We start from the raw sequence: 23,032 nt of genomic DNA, 5'->3' as shown, positions 1-23,032 counted from the left end.
AAAAGTACACAAACATAAAACTGGGGACATAACTGCACTAAGCAGAGGGATTATGGGATTCAAAATTTTCCTAAACCTCAAACAGAAATATTACGTGTTTGATGGTAAGCTTGTGTGTTTGTAACATGGAAATCATGTCCAGCAATGGGCTCCGGGTCTACAACTTACATCAAACTAGAATTAACTCCTACTTGAATTCATAATTACTCAAACATTGCAAAGCAGTCTTGGTCCTAGACCTTCTGAGGTGAATAGGCATGGCAAAAATCAAAACAGCAACCATACCAGACAGAATATATACCTCCTAGCTTTGCATACCAGCAGAATACTAGTATGTGTCAGAGTGGCAGCAATGATATTTGGCACACAACACTCGGGTCCATGTCCTTGACCCATGTGTGTCACACTTTTAGTTGAGCTGAGCGGCAGTGAAAGTTTGGACGCGATATGATAATATGGTGTCTCCGTGATATGAAAATAATCCCAAAATAGATTCTCTATTACATCGCTGTGTATCCTTTGAGAACCACTCGCTGGGAAAAAAAAATTCATAGCACTTTATGAGTGTGTCTTGTGTAAGGCATAAAGTCAGCCAAACAATAGAGGGCTCTGTTGAAGAAAATGCTCCAGCTTCTTAAAGATGGTGAGGCTGACCTCCTACTCGCCATTCCGTGACAGACTGCTGTTGTACTCGTAAGCCAACCCCGGAGTGAGACGGCTTGCTTGACATTATCTCGAGGCAGTGTTGAGAACCTTTCCTATGTATGTCCATCCTTGGGGCAGCCTTTAGATTCACCAGCCTACCAATACTTCCATCACATGGAATAGCTCCAGCACACTGTCTGCCTTCACACGCTGCAATTACGTACTGCAGACATAAAGGTTGTACCTGTACTTCTCCTAAACAAACCTCTGCATGGCATATACATACCACAAACCAACTTCAAAAGCTAATAGTGCCATGTAGATGAGTATGCCCGTCATACAACCCTACACCATCTTCCAGTATGAAAATGTCATCAAAGCTGCCATGTTTCTGAGTACAAACAGTAACTGCCAGTCTCAACCTCGCCTCCTGCCTGCCTTGGTGTATTTCTGAATGTTGACAGAAGTGGAGCCATGCCATGACAGACCTCAACTTTTCATAAAGAGTTGCAATCCAGTTTGAGGTTGGCCAAAGAAGGGCCTCAGACCTACTTGTTAGGCACTGAATGAAAGAAGTCTCAAAGGGGTGTGGATGACAGTGGATGGTTCATGCATCCACCAGTGCAGCTACTTCTGTGGCTTGGTGTCCAGCTTTGGTGTCCTGGGTGGCCCTCTCCATCTCCTCTGCAGCAAGAGCCTTGTCAATGATGTTGTTCTTGTGCTGGGTGTCGGACGTTGCTGAAAGATGGGCTGTCAGGTCAGCAAACTTGGCCACATAGTCCATGCTGTTCTCATTAAGCATTACTTGCAAGGTGGAGTCGACCTACAGAGAATGACAAACAGGAATGCGTATCAATGCAGTCCTTTCTTTCAAATGAACCATCTCATATGAATGATAGCAAACAGTTCTAATAGATTTTTGAAAATATAGAGACTAAACATCTGCATCATGATGAGAGAAAAATATATTGCCCACTGTACTCTTAGTGCTGACAAATAACAAAATCAGAAAAAACAACACCCAAACATTACTGTGTGAGAAAAAGAAAATGTTTAATGCATTTTAACATTAATAGTTAAAAAATATCTTTCCTGCAGCAAACTGCATATCACCCTGTTAGTACTGATATGTTTGCGGGTGCTAACTTGATCTATCCCCTCATTGACAGCTTCTACGAAGCTTGGTAACCATAGGAACAGACATGTGCTGCAAAACTTACATCTCTAGTAATGATGGAATCTCTAGAAGACTCAGAGAGGATGCCAGGAGGAAGGGCCAAGGAGGAGGAGGAGGATGCAGTCGTGGTAGCAGCACCAGAAGAGGCTGGGATGGACCGGTCCTTCTTCTCAGGAGACTCCAAGTGTCCAAGCAGACTGGACATTGATATGTCCAGACTCTGAATGAAAGGGGAAGGACAAGTGAATACAGTAAACTTGACAATACAAGCAAAGGGAGTGTCATAATTTCCAGCCTTTCACTTTTCCACAAGGTCTACGATTAACAGCCCTTTCTCTCACAGGACTGACACAATCAGATGAGATTAAAGGGTGTCAAAACCGACTGACTCTAAATAAGATTTTAAGTTCAAACTTCCTACATGTGAAATCCTTCCAAAGACTCTCTGATAAAGGATAAAGACGTCGTTTCTTTGAATTATTATCCTGACAGTGCTATGATCACCACTACTACAACAGATCAAAAATGAACCACGCCACAGAGGAATGCATAAGAGTTTTGAAACTTCACAGCTTATAAAATTACAAAAGTAAAGCCTGTCATTTTCACTTCCTATTTGTTACACTGTAACAGTTTTTTGCACCCATAAATGGTAGTAGACCTAATTTGAAAATTGCCACTAGAGGTTGAAGAATAAAGAGATCCACTGCCATATCAAATGACAATTCATACCTTCAGTACAGCACCCAGTTAATAATCATGATATCAAAACAACCTTTCACCAGAGGCAACTTGAAAAGTTCCTACAGTGAAAGACACAATACAGCTCTCTCTTCATTATTTACTTATAAGCCCATGAGCTACAATCTGACACATGCTCTTTCTATCAATCATGTCACCTAGTGAAATTTGGGTTAAACTGGGACACCTTGACCACAACTGCTACATTACAGGCAATGAAACAGACAGTGAAAACCCACATACCTCTCCATTGAACCACTGGGCTTCAGGACCGAGTGAGTTAATCTTGAAGGGCGATGAAGTGGGACTGCTGTTTCCAATGTCTCTTGAGAGAGTGCTGTTCAGTAAGTCAGCTGTAGTCGAGTTGGGACTCGTGGCCGATATGTTCTGTCCAAAAGCTGTTAACGTCATGAAGAGAACCAAAGGATTAATGGCATAACCATTGAAACTAACCAGCAATGAAGCCTTTATTCAAAATTTCTTAATATTGGACAGTAAAGAGTTCAAGGCATACAAAGATAAAAGAAGGACAAGAACAGGTATGTTAAAGGGTGTGTACAGTTCTGGTCGAGGTGAAGATTTAGCTTTTAACGTTTTGTGAGATATTCAGAAACCACTCTATGAGATGTCAAAGAGCATGCGGTTCTAAGGGGTATCAAAAGTTTATTCGATGAAAATCTGTTTTGAAATGGCTGAGATATCCAAAAACAAGGTGAAACAAAGATATACTAATAAAGTTGGGGCATGTCGCCTTTTATTACTAGCACTTTTTGGATATCTCAGCCATTTGAAAACCAATTTTCATCAAATAAACATTGAATCCTTCTTGAAATTACATGCTCTTTCATATTTCATAAGAGACTTTTCATTATCTCACTTAGGAATGTTCAAAACACGAATCCCTACATCAACCAGTACTGTACAGTCCCTTTAAGAAATTCTCTGACTTCAAGGAGAATATCCTGCAAAGGAAAGGTTATCATTGGAACTGTTCAGCACCAAAAGTGCCACAGGAAATAATTCTTTCTGGCACTGTCTGTTGTACAGTCAATATATCAAGAAGAGAAATAAATGTCACTATTCTCTTGAATATAATTTTTACCATTCCACCCCCCCCCCTTAGATCACACTGTTTCTTTGCAAGCAATAAGAAAGCTGAAATGCATTCATATTTTGTTTTTCTTTCTCTACAGAATAACTTGACCTTGCAAGTAGCCCCTAATGAGACCAGCATTGACTATGCAACTCAGTTTGGTTCTGTTTTACGTATTTTTGTTTTGCTGATGGGATACAGTAGAATAACTTCAATCTGAGAACACAGTAGTAGTTCCACTACGTACTTCTGAATGTTGTAGAGTCAAGGGAAATTGATGACAACCCATCTCCATTCTCCGACGCTGAGAGCGAGATATCAAGCAAGGCTGAAATCTCAGGAGGCGAGATGTGCAGAGTGGTGGTTGGCTGCATGTTTGTCGACGACGGCGTGTCCTGCTCCGAGACGACAGGTGTGTTTAAGAGGGACGAGTCGGCCACTGAGATGGGCTGCATGGGGGTCATGGGCTGGTCCACTAGGGAAGAGTTGAGCAGTGACGTGCCTAATGTCGTTCTTGGCCCATCCTTGTGGACAACGACAGGGGTGTTCAGCACGGAAGAATCCATGGGTGAGGGCGGTACAGTACCTTGTTCCAGGATCACTGTGGTACTGAGGATCGATGAATCGGCTGAGATTGTGTGCGGGGATGTGCGTGCTGGGGTTGAGCAGCCCAAAGGCTGTGATGGGGATGACGACGGTAGCGGTGAGTTGCACAGTTGAGATGTACTAACTTGATTAACCTGCTGAGAACATATCATTCATACAACATAAGAGAAATGTCACATGAACCTCTATATTCATTTCCTCAACATAAAGCCTGAATGGGAAATAAAGTTGACACAAAAGGCCAAATATGAAGGACATCATGCCTCACTATTGCATCAGTTTCTTTCTTGTAAAATATTGGATGAAATGAATCCTTGATTGTGAAACCATGAACGTATATTATTTCTCTTCTTCAGCTCTGCACATATAATTTGACAGGATATCAATCATATAGAAACAAAAATATCAATGTTAATACCAAAACCTTAATGTATATATCTATAAATTGCTGATAACTTCATTTCATGTGTTGCTTGGTTTCTATGATGTAACTGGATTTAATAAGTTTTGAATGAAATCATTACACAAAAGTGCATAATAGTGGGTTATTGTATCATCACTTAGGAGAGAGGAATAACTTGTTCCTTTATTGGGTTATTTGTTGATTGAGAAGTATAATAAATTGAATGTGTTGTTCACCTTTTTAGGAGGATCCATACATCAGAAGCACATGTGAGTCTTTCCACTCACAATGGTATGTGAACTGAACCACCTATTACATGCATTACTCATTTTATTATGCATAGTACAATCAAATATACATGTTCTATACTACATTTAAAAATCATTTTTCTACACTCTTCTATGCAGTATGTGAACTGTCTATTTTTCTACAAGTTGTTGAGAAAGCAATGAAGATGAATTTGACTATTACTTGAGACTCCGGAGCTGGGCTGCTGGGCATGAGAGGCGAGTCAGGTGAGAGGCTTGTCTGTGATGATGGCTCGAGAATATTTCCTCCACTCAAGGGTGAGTTGGTGACATTCACAGGAACAATCCTCCTCACCACTGTCTTGGTTCCACCTAGGCAGCACACAAAATATCACACCCTATCACAAATTTCATCAACTAGCACAACATCTACTGCTCTGGAGTTCACCTAAGTTGCTCATATCTGGCACATTCAACAACAGAAAGACAGGCACTAATGTATTTATCTATAGAAAACAATTATTTCATCTAAAAATGTGGGAAGTATGTGACATTAGATCTATTCTCAATTGTTGACCTGTATAAAATAGCAGCCATGTTCCTATGGATGCACTATGCATAAGTCTTGTGCTTCATCTGAAATACCCATGAACATCTAAATTTATGTTATTGGGTGAGGTGGCGGAGGGGATGAAGACAAGTTATCTTCATCCATAATCAAAACCTTTGCATACAGGAAAATTTTTAAAATAATGATTCAGACACAACGTCAAGTGATGCATGACATGCGGTCCTATCATCTCATAAAACCATACTCATGTGATATTTACCTAGGAATCAATTTTATATTACTATGACTTGGGGATGGCTCAAGAAATATATGAAAATTACATTTAGGTCACAACTTTTCTGGTTGTGGAGCTTTTGCTACAAGTAGTAGGGCAAAGAATGATGGTGAGCTTAGCAAAAAATAACTTTGTGCTAGAGCCAAACTGAAAACCATCAACTGTGTTAATTTCTAAAACAGCTCTCCGATATAATATCTTATGTACAGAAATAGAGTATTCATTGCACACATGACATTGAAAGAAAATCAAGTTGCTGAACACAGAGAGCAAATGGCTAAAAAAAACAGGACACTCAAGATCAATCAACCCTCCATTATCTAGGGTCATTGGTTTTGAATGAAAAGCAATGACCTAAATATTCCGGAGAAAGACATGCCACTTGGTAATAATGCCTCGAACGAAGAAAATGTGAGAGCTACTACGATCTACATATTAATGAATATACTTCAGTGTCCTTTACCTGAGTTTGGAGCTATGACCGTCTTGGTCACTGTCTTGCCCACCCCTGCAATGGTGGTAGTAGACACTCCTGTGATGTTAGGCTTGATGGGCCTTGGCTGCGTCCTAGATGGCACCACATTGCCCAGGGATGACATGTTCACCTTTATCGGCATGAATTGACCCATGTTGGCCTGGGAAGAGTCCAGGATGGCCATGGAGACCATGTGATCTGCCTGTTTGTCGTTAGGCAGTGGCCGTGGCAAAATTGTCCGCTGGAGAGAAAAACATGAAGGGCACGGAGGTGATGTAGGACTTTCGAAGAGAAGAGAAAACAGTATGCCATTGACTCATTTCATCATAAAATATTCCATCATTTAAAGGGGATCACTAAGAAAATGCAACACAAAACAAACTTTGTAAACTATCATTGGACATTAAATTTCAGAGTACATTTAACAGGGATGATGTGAACTAAAGAAAGATACACATTTACACACATACACCACACATACCATATCCATACCCACACCACACAGACACACACACATACACAGATATACAGGTGGCTACAGGTGGCTCAGCAACTTTAAAGACTGAGAGATGGCTGTGAGTGGTTTAAGTGCTATGGGGTAAAAAAAATTACATTGCTTTTATGATTACAGACAAAAATACAGCAATGTCAGTGAGTTGCATGCATAAATTTTACACTATGATATTACTCAAGACCAAAAACTGTCTTGAATGACATCCCAATACCTTGTAAAAGGTGAGTTGGAGTTAAAGGAAAAGTTGATTACCTGTACAACCAGTGGCTTTACACCTCTCTGTCTCTTCTTCATCCTGGGCAAGAGGAAGTTTGCCTGAGGCCTCTGTTCAAGAGAATGAAATAACAACAAATATCTAATATGTGTACTATTCACTGATCATGCCAGAAACTAGTAATCAGTTCAATATACAACGGCACAAAAAGTCTGGTTCCTACAAACAAATGTGGACATTGTCTAGTCAGATCACATAACCCAGTCTGAAATACATCAGCATTGCAATAGATTTAACAATAGACATAAAGTAACAACCTACTTGACCTATGTACTGAACAAGAAGAGCACATAAATCACCAAACTTTCATTTCTCCTGACTGAAAATTGATTAGAAATAAAATGTAATCGACTCCATCAGGCCAATGTACTCTAAAACTAGAAATGTTTTTGTGCAAATTTTGTGACAGCCAAGTTATCGCAAATTTGAAATGCTTGCAAACGTTATATGCATTGAATGCCGGTGGTAATTAGGGAAATTTTCACGCCATGAAAAAGGCCTCAGCTCCATTTCACAAAAATTTCATGACGCGAATATTTCTTGCTCTACAGTAGCCAAGATGGAGTAAGTACTTTTATTCATCGTAACATGCTAAATTTGAAAGTACCTACATAATCTTTGTGCTTTTCCAAAGAAATCCAGATAAAACCACAAAAAAATCTCCTCGACAACAGACTATGAACATCAACATGATGGCTATGTTGTTGAAAAGTCATATGATATGAAATGAAAGTGTTACTGATCAAACAGTCACATAGTCCCTGTGATCACTACAAAGAATATCAGAGGTAAAGTGATGTAAATACTGTATACACCAAATAGTTTGTGAGGTCTTATTTTTGCGAATTTCGAGTCAGGTGCTATTCATGAATTTAAAAACATGCAAAAATATTGACTTCTATCCCAACACAAATGTATATATGCAAGCATACATTTCTCTAATGATTACTGTACTCCACAATTGAAAATGTAACCATTTGCAAAACTGTCGGAAAGTCCAAATACGCAAAAAATTAGACTCGCTAAATATACGGCCTATACAGTATATAAATGCAAAAATGGTTTCCACAGACCTTCATCTGCTCAAACTGGTTCAGCATCTGCTGCCCCTCTTGAGCATGGCTTGGTTCCTGGGACCTCCGTAGAGCGATCGGTGCTGCGGACTTAGGCACAGCAAAGTGAACCTCCTCCTGGGGTGGGTCTGCTTGGTTCTTTTCTCCACGATCAGGTTGACCACCCGCTGTCAATGCTGCCGACGCCTTCCCTGGTGCCTTGTTGCCGGCAGCACCCTTTGAAGAGTTCCTGGAACCCCCACCGCGAGGACTGCGGCTGTTGGCAGGGCTGTTGTGACTACCAGCCTGTGACTTTGATGGAGGGGTCTTGTTGGAGATTGGTGAGGTCACGACTCCTACAGAGACATACTGAAATGAGACAGAAAGAATAATGCTACAGTTTGCCTTTGGGCTACATCAGTAATGAAACATAAGAAAATCACACACACCTCTTCTCCTATATCCTCCTAGGCAAAACTAACAAATCCTTTGAGAGACCAAATTCCATACCTCAACAACTTATTTTGAAAAAACAACAACAACCAAAAAAACAAAACAATCTCAGATGAGATGGAAAAGAAAAAGAAAATCTAGCAGCAAAGAACATGACAACAATCACAAGTAAACAGTCTCTACAAAATACACAGCTTTTGTCTTAGTTACCTGACAAATTTGATTTTTCTTTTTTCAAAGAATAACAGGGATTTAATTTTGGAAGAGGAAAAGCTTGTTTTCAAACTTGTTATAAGCTGGAGCCAATTCACCTCATACAGTGCACTCCCATTATAACGAACGCAGTTATAATGAAATTCTCATCTCAACAAAATAAAATTCCAGGTCCCCAATTATCATCTACACAAGTTCATGCACTTCACTGTTCGCTTTTGATGAAATTTCGATAAAACAGAAGAAAACTTCCAGTCGCAAGGACTTTGCTATAACGGGAGTTGCCTGCATTTGCCATTTTGCATATATGCACTATAAAGGCAAAGATTGAAAGTGTGTCTACCTGTTTGGGCTTGACCACTTCAGTAAATGAGCTCTTGGCAAGATTGACAAGTTTATTCATCATCTGATTCCCGGCCTCCTCTTTGGCTGCATTTGTCTTCTTGATGAATTCGTACTCAAATTTGAGCGTGCTTGGCTGACCCATCTGCAAAATAGAGAGGTCTGTTGTTAGAAGTGCCTAAAGTCACAAATCGATACCACATGGAAACAGAACAACTTTTCACTTCACGCTAATATTGATCTATTATGATAAAATGAGAATTATGGAATGGCCAGGACATTCAAAATATTTTCCATGAATGATGCTTTATATTCATCTTGCAAAGCAAAGATTATGTGGTGCAATCACATCAATCTTTCCTTGATTTCTTAGGTACTGACAATTCCCACATTCCAATTTTTACTGATTTTCAGGAACCCCACATTCAGAAACCATGAAATTGATTGTAAGATTACCATGAGGTAAACGTCAGTGATGTTCATGCCCGTTCCAGTTTTTGCTGTCAAACCATTTCTTAAAAGTTCATCCTTGGATAACACTTTCTCTTCCTCTACAGTCTCATCAGCTTTTACATTGCCATCCTGTGACAAACTGTCCGTCTTGCCATCGACTTGAGCTGAAGTCTGGGTATCTTTACTGCTGGCCACTGGTACACTGGTGGTAGCAGAGTCTGTTGCCTTGGAAACGGGATGCGACAGGATGGTGCCAGTGGGCTTGGCAAGAGACAGGGCTGGTATGTGGTTGCCAGGGAGTGTGAGAGAGAGGTTACTGAAGGTAAGGGTGTCTCCACAGTGTGTGTCAGTCCCATTGGTTATTGTGGAGAGCAGGTCCCCAAGTGAATGGTTGTCTCCAAACACAGAGGACAGGTTCCCTCCATCTCCATCTGTGATGATGGGATCTGATGGATGATGTGATAGCAAGTCAACCTTCACATCTTGGATGTTACCATCGAGATCTGGATGCAGCATACCCTCATCATCACTGTTCTCATTTTGATTGCCGGTCTTGGCATCTCCATCCACCTTGGCACTCTTTGGTGGGGAGCCACTGGCTACTGTGCCTTCATCACTTGGCTCTTCCTTGGCAACCATTGTGAAGGGCGTCTTACTGTTAGCATGAATGAAACATCCCTGCAGCTTGTGGTAGGGCGTGATTGTTGTTCCTTTTGGCACATGCAGCTGCACTTGACTGAAGTTGCTCTTGTCCGTAGGCTTGAGTGAATGTAACTTTATACAGGTTAAGAAAAAAATCTGTTTAAAGATACACACACATTCAAAGAGCGTGGCTAGCTGTGTATGTACATTAGTGCCAGCTATGTATATTATGAAATCACTTTTGTTGAATATAAGCCTACATTATCCTTACCCACCAGAGCTGTGCAAGGGTAACAGCTATAACATACCTTACAGTGTTCAAGCTACTAGAAAAGTCTCAAGTTTGCACGATAAAGCTATGCACTCAGTCCAGTGCGATAAATCTCACATTCTTAATTTCAATGACTAACAGACACAATACCAGACACACAAATTTATGTGAACTGAGAATAGTGAGCACATTATTTGCATATTTTTATGCTTGTTCTTGTATCATTCTGATTGAATATATACTGTCAACCAAACTCTTTGTTAGGGAATGCTACACATGTGATGGCACCATAAAGAAAAATCAGTGTCTATAAATGGCTTAAAAACAAACAAACTTCAATTCTATTTCCCATCACCTTATCTATTAGACTGTGAACATTAAATGCATTTCTATTGCCAAAAAGTCTGAAAAGTGGGTTTTTGGCAGAGTGAAAAAGTCTGAAATCAGATTAAACCACAAATTCTCACATCCCTGCTGATATAATTTATCCAAATTCCAAAATTTAAAGATACATTGCAAATCAAACATCAGGCACAGCACTGAAATAATTATTGATGTTTAATCACATGTGGTAACATCTTTATATACTGAAAACCCTAAAGACAAGACTTGAAATGGATCATAATATGTCTATATGATACAACACCATTTTAATGATGGTGATTACAATAGCAGGTACATCATGTACATGTATATACATCTGTTAGAAGAGGATACCAATCGAATGCGGTGAGGTGTCCATTTCTCTGACAGGTAATTCAGCAAGTTACCAATGTCCTTCTGGAGTGGCACTACAAGTCTGCATGGGGGGGGGGGGGATAAATAAATAGCATTACCCAATGTATAACATGTCAATATCACACAAATCCTACCATCTTACCACAAAGAATCCTAAATATCAAGAAATCTGTCAGCTTTTTAGCTGCCTAGTTGAACTCTTGGGAGTTTGAAAGTTGTTGCTAATATTTCATATCTTTAATACATCGCCAAATCCATTTATTTGATCAATACTTATTCCAATCACTGACAAACTATCAACTGGCTTACTTCTGTCCTATCTGCATACAAATTTTGCAAAGGACATATCGGTAAAACTTTACCAAGATTCTGTTGAAATGCAAAGACACAACAGATGATGTTATGATTTTCTTTCATCACAACTCAAACAGATAATATAGTCTACTACATAAGCTGGAAATTTTAACATATCTTATGTCTGCAGTGTAATCTTTCTCTCCATATTTGAGAGTTCAGAGGTATAACAGGTAGGGCTTTGGACTATACACAAACAGGAGGTAAGGTAATGAGTTTGTATTCAGCACACACCCTGGGACAAGATGTCTTATCCACAATGTCCCTCCAGCCTGAGTGGAGAGATGGGTACCTAGCTATGCTAGCTAATCATAGTAATGACAGGACCCTACTGAAAAGCAGTGCTGCTAAAACTGAAGAGGCTACCCTGGGTACATAAGACAAAACCATTATCATTACCAGTACAGTGGACTCCCGTTAAAATGAAGTCCTCGGGACAGGCAATTTTCTTTCGTTTTATTGAAATTTCGTTTGAAAAAACAAAAAACAAAAACAATAGAGAACAAAGAGCTGAACATTTTGCAGCCTGAATTTTTACTTTGTTGTAAATGGAATTTCATTATAACCGTGTTCGTTACAACGGGAGTGCACTGTACCTCCATCATTACCACTATCATCATCTGCAGCAGCAGCAGCAGCAGCATAATCCTCACTATCTTTACCATCATCAATATGGTTATGTTCAGTATCATTACTTGGCGCCTTTGAAATTGAATGCAACTACTGTTGAGCAGGTGGGGAAACTTTGGTGTCTGCTGACCTTAGGCGTGGATTGTGTGCCACTCCCTGGACTTCTGCCCATGCAGCATTGCTACGTGGCTGCAACTCCAGCAAGACTCTTGCCGGCAGTTTGACAGGTTTCTCCTCTTCTTCTGGGGAGAGAAGAGAGCAAGAATGGAAGTCATCAAACTGCCATCCATCAACAATACAGCCACCTAGCAAAGGTTCTGAAGCTAGTGCTTCTCTCTCTATTCAACTCCATCACACACTCTAGAGATAACCTGAGGAAGTTAAACACAGTAAGGTGGCCACTGCTTACCAGTAATCATGAAGTGTCTGGAACAAAGGTTTCTCATGCTTGAACGGCAGCATGCACTGACCCATGCAAATCACCCTCACAAAACCCAGTAAAATGTACACATCAAGTCAATATGCCTACAAACCTGCCAAAGCCCAGAAATAGGCAGTGTTGTGAACTTTAAATGTGCTTTTGAATATATTTTTCTTTCACAACTCCAGTGTAAGCAAGAGGCAATGACACTTGATATGACCACAGCACAATGCTACCCTATTGCATAATCCCACAAACAACCTAATGCTCAATGGGTAGAATCTATCCAGGATTGAGTAGAAAAATTATCGATCCAGTTAAGAAATTAAATCCTTGTGAGAATTTCCCTTCATATAGTAAACACATTTAAATATTAATGAGGGACGTTGGAAGTGTTCTGCCAAAATATGCCCTGACTGCCCAATTCAGCAGTGAAAATGACATACAAAAAATGTGATACATTGGATGTCAATGCACTATTAAGAGGTGTCCAACTGAAGAACTTCCTGATTATCAAGTGCTGTCTGCCTAAATTGCCAAATCCTTGGGATTGCTTCTAAATAGTATTGTTACATGGCCATATTCTGATCTTCTACTGATAGTATTAAACGAATATTGAAAGTAGAGGAAAGCTAATAAAATTTGAATGCTCAAATTCATAATTTAGTACTTATAGAGAATTACATTCTCATCAATTTTCAATACTCTAACACAGAAAATGCTAAGTAACCACGGAACTGAGGGTCAATTTAAATGAAAAGTCTCCCAGTAATTCATCAAAGGTAATGTACCATGTTGTTTTCTGTTTTTGTTTCTTTAAGCAGCAGCATGGACTATGAGCAAGTACATAGATATATGCTGCTTTCTTTACTTTAGGAATGAATTCCAAATTCGTCACTCCCAATATAATATACAGATGTTTACTTACTAAATAATAAAACGTAGTTTGAACAGTTTTACTAAAAACGATGAGAATTTACAACTACTCCTTCAACTGTTCACAGGTTTAACTACACAGGATAGATGTTCAACAGGTGAAAGGCTATTTACATCAATATCTGCAGCATATGTTTCCTTTTTGGATGGAAATTACTCACTCAAGTTCTTCAGCTTCTTCAGAGCCTTGCAGACAGGAGTTTTGAGCTTGACATTCCTCCCATTAAAACGCACATACGTGACGCTGGCAGAGAAAAGGATAAATGCATTATTCAGGAAGACATCACAGACTCTACCAAAATGTAGACGTCCTTAATGCACATTATTTCAACATTCTATGATCTCTCTCTCCTCTCAATGTATTATTCATGAAATATACTCCTTCAAACAAAACATCCAATAGTATCTCATATAAGAGGGAAAAGTAACAATCATGCTATGACAACTGACAATTGCCCTGGAATTTGAAATTTTCTCTATCTCTTACTTGGTATGATGTCACTAGTAGACAGAGTATTAGGCATCGCCTTTGGAAAACTAAATGGAGTCATCACCTCTCATTCACTTCCTGTGTATGTGTGTCCTGCTAGCCACTTCACTACTTATGCAGAAGTATGAAATGTAATAAGTAATAGTATTCTATGCTAAAGTACTACATGGAAACATCATTAGTCACATAGGTAGACAGATGCCATCAGTATTTCTGTTTAATGTTCTGTGTAGCTTGTACTGTTAAAACTTGCTTCTAATGACAGTGTAAAGTTCTTTCATAGATGATCAATCAATTTTGTATCAGGGCTGTAAAGTAACTTAGTACAACTCGATAGGAGACTCCAAGGCAATGAAACCAGGATATCTTACCCCTGTGTGACCAACTGGTCCAGTTTCCGTTTAACCTTGACGTTAAACCCTCCCTTGAGTTTCTTGCGCAGCTCTCCATAGTTGATGAGTGCCAGCATTTCAGTATTCACCCTGGGTTGATCTGCAGATGATCATGACACAGAATCTAAACTTAAATCTAATCTCATTGCTTATCAGAAGTATATTCTACTTACTAGAATAAGTGTCAAGCTTCTTACAGTTGAAATAAAAGATTTGGATTGAATTGATTCTTTGAGTGATGGTTATATTGTTAGAATAATGATTTATCTTACTTGTAACATAATAAAAACACCTTTTATATTTTGAAGATGTACTACCAGCAAGTGCAGAAAATGGAAGTTAGAAACTGCATTCTTAAAGGACAAGTCCACCTTCATATACATGTGGATTACGTGAATGCAGCAATATTAGTAGAACACATCAGTGAAAGTTTGGGGAAAATCGGACAATCCGTTCAAAAGTTATGAATTTTTAAAGTATCTGCGTAGTCACTGCTGGATGAGAAGACAACTACAGTGTATGATGTCATATGCGTACAACCATATGAAGAAAATAAAAAGAGAATTTCACAAAACTTTACTTTTTGAATAAAGTGCACATTTCTTTGACTTGTTACTGACATATGTTAAGGGTAATATTATTCCCCCTGCCTTCTGAAAGAGAGAAGTCAAGTGTTCTTTTGTTATGCGAGAAAAGTGAAATTATGTCGAATTTTCTTTATTCTTTCTTTCGCGAAAATAAAAACCTCGCGAAATATTCGGCGAATACAGTACCATACCTGGGATTGGTGTGACACAGCTCAGGAGCTTGTGGCAGGTACGATAATAGAAATGACGGACCTGATGACAGGAAGGAAACACAAAATGTATGTATATTCACAGGTTGAACATTTCTTTATTAACATTTGCAATTCAACTAAGTAGAGACATATCACATGTTCAAAATACATTACACAGAATTTGCAATATGAAATAAAATTTGACTTTGGCCTAGAACTCCCTGAACTATGGCAATGTTATTCTCCTCATTTAAAAAAAAAAAATGAAAATCAAAAACAAAACTTATATTTGGCAGGTCAAACGCTTATTGATTTATCACAACAAACCAAAATGATGCATACAGTACCTTACTTAGGCTATTACACACTTCTGTTCCCTTCAGGTTACAATATTCCACTAAAAAATCTGGACACATGCAGTTAAGAGAAGTTTGGAATGAATCCTAGTTATTTTGCCACCGATTAAAATTGTACACAGAGAACTGAGGGATGAATTTTTCCCCCTTTGTGAATCCATGAAATAGAAATGTAACAAGGCACATGGGTACAATAAAACAAACATAACATTTCACTTGAAACTACACACAAAATCACCTGGTCCTTGTTCTTGATCTGGTGAGGAGGATACCCAAGCTTCTTGTGTCGATGCTCGATATACTTCTGCACCATCTCAAAATCCTTCCCATGCTATGTGATAGAGATAATGAAAAAAAAAAACAAACACCCAAAACAAACATATAAATAATGTGCAACTACACCACTGATTTACCAAACATTTCAATACTTCAAAAAGCATATTTCATTATGAAGAAAGCATGTGTTTTTATATCATAGCAGTGAATTGATATTGTAACTACAAACACAACTGTTAACAAATGTCTGACTAAAGTAAAGTAAAAAGCTATGTCCGCACATTAAAAACTTTAACTAAAGAGCTTGAGTTGCACTCACACCTACACATATACAATTGTTTCCCTATAAATATGTCTAAATTTGTAACTGCATCTTAAAAACAATACAAGCAAACAGAGAAGTATCACAAGCTCAATGTGTGTCACCGTTCTTTACTAATAGCAAAGAAATGAAGTCAAATTAAAAGTACACTATAAGTATAAGACAAGGAAGTAGGTAAGGCAATTCACAACCAGGCCGTCGTCAATTTTGTGAAAAAAACTTTCCAGGCACTGTCATGTGAAAGTCCATATCTTAGCAACTGAACTTTAAAGGCATTGTTTACTATTGGGAGCAGTGATTTAAAAAATGTTCAAGTTATATTTGATGGATACATCTAGGTCAGTTGTATCACAAAACATCCTACCATATAAAAATTTTGCAATAAAGCCTAACATATAAGCAGATCACTTTTTCAAAATAAACCATAACTGCAGATGGTTTATTCTAGAAACAATTTTATTATAACTATTGTTCACAATTTTTTATATTTAACAATACTTAATATTGATTGCAAATACTAACTTTTTTACATTGGTCGTTTCTATCTGTAACTTTGACCCACCTGAATTTAATGTGTACATCGAGCCCATGATTGTGTCCATAAATGTTGTCATATTTCATAATTCAAGGTCAAGATTACTCCCTCAAATTTGATAAAAATATATAAAAAAGTGATCAATTAAGAGACAATACCAAAAATTCTTTACGACTAGTATTTCATGGGTAAACCACTGTATATGCCTCCATGTAATGCATGGTTTTCCTATTAGGTCTATAGTATGTCTTGACAATATGTGATGACAGTTTCACATAATTGGCAAAATATCAAAATGACATGTTTGTCTCAAATGTGTTGAATATTCACTTTCCTTAAACTATGTTTTATTGGGTGAATGTCTATATTGTCTGAGAGAGCAGGTATTTAGAGATTTGGGAATTTGTACTTGACTTTTGACCCTTTTTTAAGTTTGATTTTACAATGCATCGAGTAATTTTCAAGGTACGGAGAAAAAGTGTAATTTCTGTGTTAAATATAGCAAGATTTTAGCATTTTAACCTGGCCTTTGACCCTATGACCCTAAAATTCCCAAGAGAATCAGTGTCAGGCAGAACATGCATAAATATGTACCAAATTTCATGATGATACCTTGAGCCACTTTCGAGATATGGAGGAAGTGAAATTTATATAGCACTTTCACTTGGCCTTTGACCTTTTGACCCTTGACCTTTGGCAAGAAACTTCCCAGAGAATCTCTATTGGGTAATGTGTGTATATATTAAGCTTCAAGAAAAATCATGGAGGCATTGCATAAATACGAGGGAAATGGTGAACTTTTGAGTTGACCTTGACATTTGACCCATGACCTTTGACCCCCAAATTTCCTAGATGATTGCCAGTCAGTACATGCATCCTATACGTACTAATTTCCATGAAGATACCTTAAACCATTTCCGAGATACGGAGAAAAAAGTGAAATTTTAAATTTTCACTTGACCTTTGACTTTATGACCCAAAACTCTCTCTAAAGAATCTTTATTTGGTAGTACATCTACACACAAGTTTCAAGAAAATACCTTTAAGCACTGCAAAGATACAGGGGGGGGGAAATAGTGAAATTTTGAGCATTTGACCTTGACTTTTGACCTTGATAATGTGCACCTAAAAGTTGCTAGGCACAACTTCGCCATCTCATATACATGCCAAGTTTCATTGGGATAACTCACACGGTTTCTTAGTTATGCTGTGTACAAAATTGATTATGGACAGAAGGACAGACACCAGACTCAAGGACAAACAACCTGAAAACATAATGCCTCCAGCCACACTTCGTGGCTGAGGCATAAAAAATGCTTAGAGATTGGCAAGAAAGTTTAGATATTGGGGAAAGGAATACAGCTGTAGGTCATTGGCCTTTCGAGACTGATCATATTCATAAATTGAATATGTCATGTCTGAAGTGAATGAAACTAACTGAAGGAAAAAAACTAGAAATGTCGCTATGGCGACTGATGCCTCCGCCATAATGCATGATTCTCCCAATAGGTGTATAGTACAATGTCTTCACAATGTGTGATGACAGTTTCACATAACTGGCAAATCAAAATGACAGGTTTGTCAGAAATATCTTGAATATCTTGAAAAGAGTGTAATTACAGCATAAAATAGATTTTTTTTTTTTTGCATTTAAACCTGGCCTTGACCATTGTCCTTTGACCTTTGACCTTCTGGCAAGAAATTTCCAAGAGAATCTCCATTAGGTAATACATGTATGTTTTAAAAATAATGCAAGCATTGCACTAGTATATGAGGGAAATAGTAAAATTTTGACAAGTTGACCTTGACCTTTGACCACTGACTATTGACCCATAACCACTAAATTCCCTAGATAATCCCTGCCAGTCAGTACATGCGTATGTACCAAGTTCCATGAAGATACACTGAACCATTTGTGAGAAAAGTGAAATTGTAACATTTTCACCTAATCTTTGACCTTTGACTTTATGACATGAATCTCTCTGGAGAATCTTTATGCAGTAGTACATGTCTACACCAAGTTTCAAGAAAATACCTTCGGGCATTGCATGGATATGGGGGAAATAGCAACATTTTTAGCATTTGACCTTGACCTTTTGACCTTTGACCTCTTGCCAATGTCACTAAAATCTACTCAACTAATTGCCCCATCATGCATCATCCTTGGACCAAGTATGGTGATAGCTGCTTCATCCAGTTTTGAGTTATCACGTAAACAGATGAATTTTAGGATTTGACCTTGATCTTTGACCTTTGACCTCTGTCCGATTTCACTCAAAAATCAATCAAGTAATTGTCCCATCATACATCATCCTTGGACAAAGTTTGGTGAAATTTGCTTGACCCAGTCTTGAGTAATCGCGTAAACAGATACAATTTCATGATTTGACCTTGACCTTTGACCTTTGGCCAATTTCACCCAAAATCTAATCAAGTAATTGCCCCATCATACTTTATACTTGGACCAAGTTTGGTAAAATTCCAGTCAATATTACTCAAGTTATCGCATAAACGAATGCGGACGGACGTACAGACAACCTGAAAACATAATGCCTCCGGCACCACTTGGTGGCGGAGGCACAAAAAAGTTGTGGGCTTATATACATTATCATGAGTGAAAATTGCATTTGGGTCAAAGAGTTCAAGTTTTATTTTCCTCTTACTTTTTTTTTCACATTACAGTCAAAATACAAGGAATTCCTTACAAAGAATTTTGATTTAATGTAATATTTTTTAATTAACCTTAAAATGCGACCTTTGACCTGTTGACCTCAGTCTTTGGTAGTACACTGTACGTATACACACACACACATACATAAACACATACACATACAATCTACTATTCACAAAGGTTCATGAACAGACTATGCCAACCTGAAGTTATTATATGCACCAGTTGGGTAAGGAGAAATGACCCATGACATAATACATCACTGTACCACCAACAGCATTATAATACTGCACATAAATATCAAAAACAAAGAAATTTGTTAACAACCTAAAATGTGCTGCAAATCATGTAGATGCAGTATATGGTAATGTTTGGTAAATCTAGGCAGTAATAGCATGAGTATGGGTACACAAAGAATCTATATTGTGGGAAGCTATTTCATTAATATTGTGTGTACCTCTGATACCGCCTCAAAGAAGAGTTGTTTGTCTTGGTTACTCCAAGCCTCCCAGCGTTTCCTCTCAGTTTTGGGCGGGTCTGTTTTCCCTTGCTTCTCTTTTTCCTCCTTCTCCTTGCTCTTGTCTACTAGGCAAGACAGAGAGAATTGGAATCAACATACAGTACATGTCAATGAAACTAGCCAGTTGCCAGTCAAATCTGGCTGCAAATGAGGGTGGGTTGGTCAGAATCATCCTTGCATGATGAACAAATGCTGAACAAGTTCATCCACAAATAACAAAGTAAATCACAAAGTACTTTATAGTCTCTGTTCAATTTAAAAGGAAAAAAAAACTTTTAAGAAAAAGAACCTATTATTTGTAAAAACTTTTTCCTGGTAACCATAAAGTATGTTTCAAAAAAAAAAGTAACAACATATACAAGTATTTAGGCACAATCACAAAATATTTGTAACAGCCGACTCATATCAATTTGACAATATTTCTCACCTTTTTTTCCCCTCACCAAAGATGCTTACCAGTCAACTAAAAAGGCCTATTAATCACAGCAATTACAGAATTGTACTACAATTATTGAAGCATCAGGCTCTGTAATGGAGTTGTCAACTAAAAAAATAAAAATAAAAAAAATAAAAAAAATCCAAATTAGAATCATGCTGCAAGACAGCAAATGTACAGATTATGGTAAACAGCATTTTAGCAGTTGCTACAATGTACACAGTACGCTGAGAGTATCATGTCCAATATAAGTACAAAGTGGTAAAGCAAAACAAAAATAATAGAAATGGCATAATACCCATTAGAGAACATCAACACATCTCTAACAATAACACGTCACCTGGAACTTCTGACCTTGATCTGCAGCACAAGCAGCAACTCACACTAGTTTTGATTTCAAGAAAAACAAAGTGTGGCTGTCCATGAACCAGCAGTAAATTTTCTCTACATGTACATGGTATTATTGGTAAGAAGCCAACATTTAAATATTAAACTATACAACAGAAAAATATTATAATTTTTCATATACATATGACAATCTAAAAAGGCATATATGTGCATGTTATTTGCTAAAAAAAGATTTGCCGAGGATATAAACTGCAGAAAGAAATTCTCAAACTCATGTCATGGTTCATGGATATCCCAACAGCATGAGCATCCACCACCAGCTAGTCTACAGAGCTGCCATCAAATACAATGGTTATTCAAATACCTATATTATGAATTATAAATCTATATTCAGAAATTGAACACATGATATCATACCTTGAGATGGTCCCGGAGGTGGACTCTGATTTCTTGCTGGTCTTCTGACGCTTGAGCGCAAGAAGGGATGATTTAGTCTTGATGGAGTTGTGATGATCGATTTGCTCGTTTCCAAAATCGAAGACGCTGGCACAGGTTCATTTTGTTTTCCACGCCCAGTAGTGCTCGAGCTCGCCCCGCTTTTTTTAAGCTCTCCACTTGCCGTTCTTTTCTTGCTTTTCGTGGTTTCTTTTCCATTTCCACTTCCAGACGTGACTGGCATTCTGCAATGACATGCGAATTATCGATAAAACAGAAAAGAGGAGGATATATCAAATTTCTGATTCTGATCACTTCTCGTTAGCCGTACGAATCTTTTCAAGATGGCTGCCGATGTGTATTTTCTATGCGAGAATCGTGGGCAAATTTACAAATTTCAAGCTCGATGTTTTCGTTCGAATTTCAGAAAAATCTAAAAAACTAATTCAAAACCACGTAAAATTGATCATAGCTGTCCATAAAAGCAGAAATCGGCTTGAGAATTGATAAAACACAGCATATAAGCGACGACATTTTCTTGCTACGTAAACGAGAAAAATTGTTCCACCGAATTTGAGCGACTAACAAAACACACAGGCACAGCAACAAAGCAACATTATTCTGAAGACGAGATACCACAATTTAATTACCTTCTTCTTGAAGAACATTTTGCTGTTTTTGATTCCGTGGCTGTTTTCTTTTTGCGAACCATCAGAATAAGGTTTTAAAGGCTCTGTGAGGTGTAATTTCATAACATTTTAAGAAAATATATCCGACGATAATACACAGCGCACAACGCCTTCGACAGTCAAGCCCTGGAATACCGTAAACATCCACAATGCGCGATGTGCCGTACGTGTACGTACGTTCACAGAGCAGAGAGTCGCGCAGGCGGCTCGCCACCCCTCCTCGCTCTCACCCGCGGGCCGTGAGTCCCTAGATTGGCACAAAAAACCTTCCAACTCAACTAGAAGACCTCTTCGGGTTGAGGGTTATACACCACTGCAAAGCGACGGCTCTAGAAAAAACAAACACCCAACAACTGAAAGAGAGCTCTTACATTTTTCATCCAACATGACTAAACCCATTTAAACGTTCTAAAGAACCAGAACTCCCAGATAAGAACATTTATGTAAATCTGCCAAATTGAATGATAGTTGCTTCAGCAGATTTCACTTCCTTCAGATGTAAGTAACCTGGCAGTAAGCAGACAAAAAGTTCATTGGTTACAATGAAAACATTTGTGCCAGGAATGATAAAATGCTATGCCAGTTTGGGCTTTTGATTACGCCTATATTTTAAAAGGTTAACTGTTAAATTAACACAAAAGCATTTAACATGTTTTAAACCGAATAATGGAGAACACATACTAGAATTGAAGCTGAAAGTTCTCAAAGGTTAGCATTTGCAGATACATGTAAAATATAACAGCAATGAAAGTCTAAAAATGTTTGATTTACACACTCAGTCAAACAGATAATAAATAATATAAATTAATTGTTGGAACCAACACACATTTCGAAATAAAATGAAGCCCACTGGCAAACAAACACAGCACATCAACATCGCAGGCTGACTGATGCCCCTACTGGCATTAAATTGATCCATTCACAGCACTGCATTATATGCTAAGAAATATCCATCTTACTGCTGCATGTGACAGTTTGAAAAGCACACATACACACATTATGTGTACATACAAAAGACCTGTGTACATTATTCCTTTTCTTCTCTTCTCTCTCTCTCTCTCTCTCTCTCTCTCACTGTAACAAAAACTTATTTTGTGAACACCTAAATACAACATAAGATTTCAAATACTCAATTACAATGACATATTTTGTCAAAATGTCTGTAAAAAAAATGATAGAATTGGAGAATTGAATTCCTTATAATCTATGAACTTTATCTTATCCAAGATTTCAATTCCATTGAAAGAATACACTGAGG

The 23,032-nt window shown here is 38.1% G+C and overlaps 1 protein-coding gene across 1 annotated transcript; it reads right to left on the bottom strand.

Annotated features, from left to right (window-relative positions):
• Positions 1-612: 612 nt before the first annotated feature.
• LOC139738173 (protein cramped-like) lies at positions 613-21,856 on the bottom strand. Its single transcript, XM_071648832.1, has 19 exons — positions 21,736-21,856; positions 21,068-21,330; positions 19,804-19,928; positions 15,781-15,873; positions 15,187-15,247; positions 14,388-14,508; positions 13,688-13,770; positions 12,300-12,411; positions 11,165-11,246; positions 9,538-10,308; positions 9,083-9,226; positions 8,095-8,442; positions 7,000-7,071; positions 6,222-6,474; positions 5,137-5,285; positions 3,904-4,399; positions 2,807-2,961; positions 1,866-2,042; positions 613-1,468 (listed from the first exon to the last, which is right to left on the bottom strand). The coding sequence occupies exons 1-19, from the start codon at positions 21,795-21,797 to the stop codon at positions 1,253-1,255; spliced, it is 3,783 nt and encodes a 1,260-aa protein (XP_071504933.1). The 5' UTR covers positions 21,798-21,856; the 3' UTR covers positions 613-1,252.
• Positions 21,857-23,032: the final 1,176 nt, after the last annotated feature.

The sequence above is a fragment of the Diadema antillarum genome, unplaced genomic scaffold, assembly GCF_040938485.1.
Source record: "Diadema antillarum isolate AM-2024a unplaced genomic scaffold, OU_Dant_1.0 seq00000727_RagTag, whole genome shotgun sequence".
Taxonomy (NCBI): domain Eukaryota; kingdom Metazoa; phylum Echinodermata; class Echinoidea; order Diadematoida; family Diadematidae; genus Diadema; species Diadema antillarum.
Note: the sequence above shows the minus strand (reverse complement) of the source record. Positions and strands in the feature narration are given on the sequence as shown.

What these genes read in the sequence shown, in the direction of transcription:
- LOC139738173 (XM_071648832.1), bottom strand. Translation starts at nt 21,797, where the DNA reads ATGGTTCGCAAAAAGAAAACAGCCACGGAATCAAAAACAGCAAAATGT. An exon ending in AGATCAAGAACAAGGACCAG is followed by an intron (nt 15,248 to 15,780) that starts GTGATTTTGTGT and finishes TCCTGTCATCAG; the next exon opens with GTCCGTCATTTCTATTATCG. An exon ending in GGTCATAGCTCCAAACTCAG is followed by an intron (nt 5,286 to 6,221) that starts GTAAAGGACACT and finishes TGTGCTGCCTAG; the next exon opens with GTGGAACCAAGACAGTGGTG.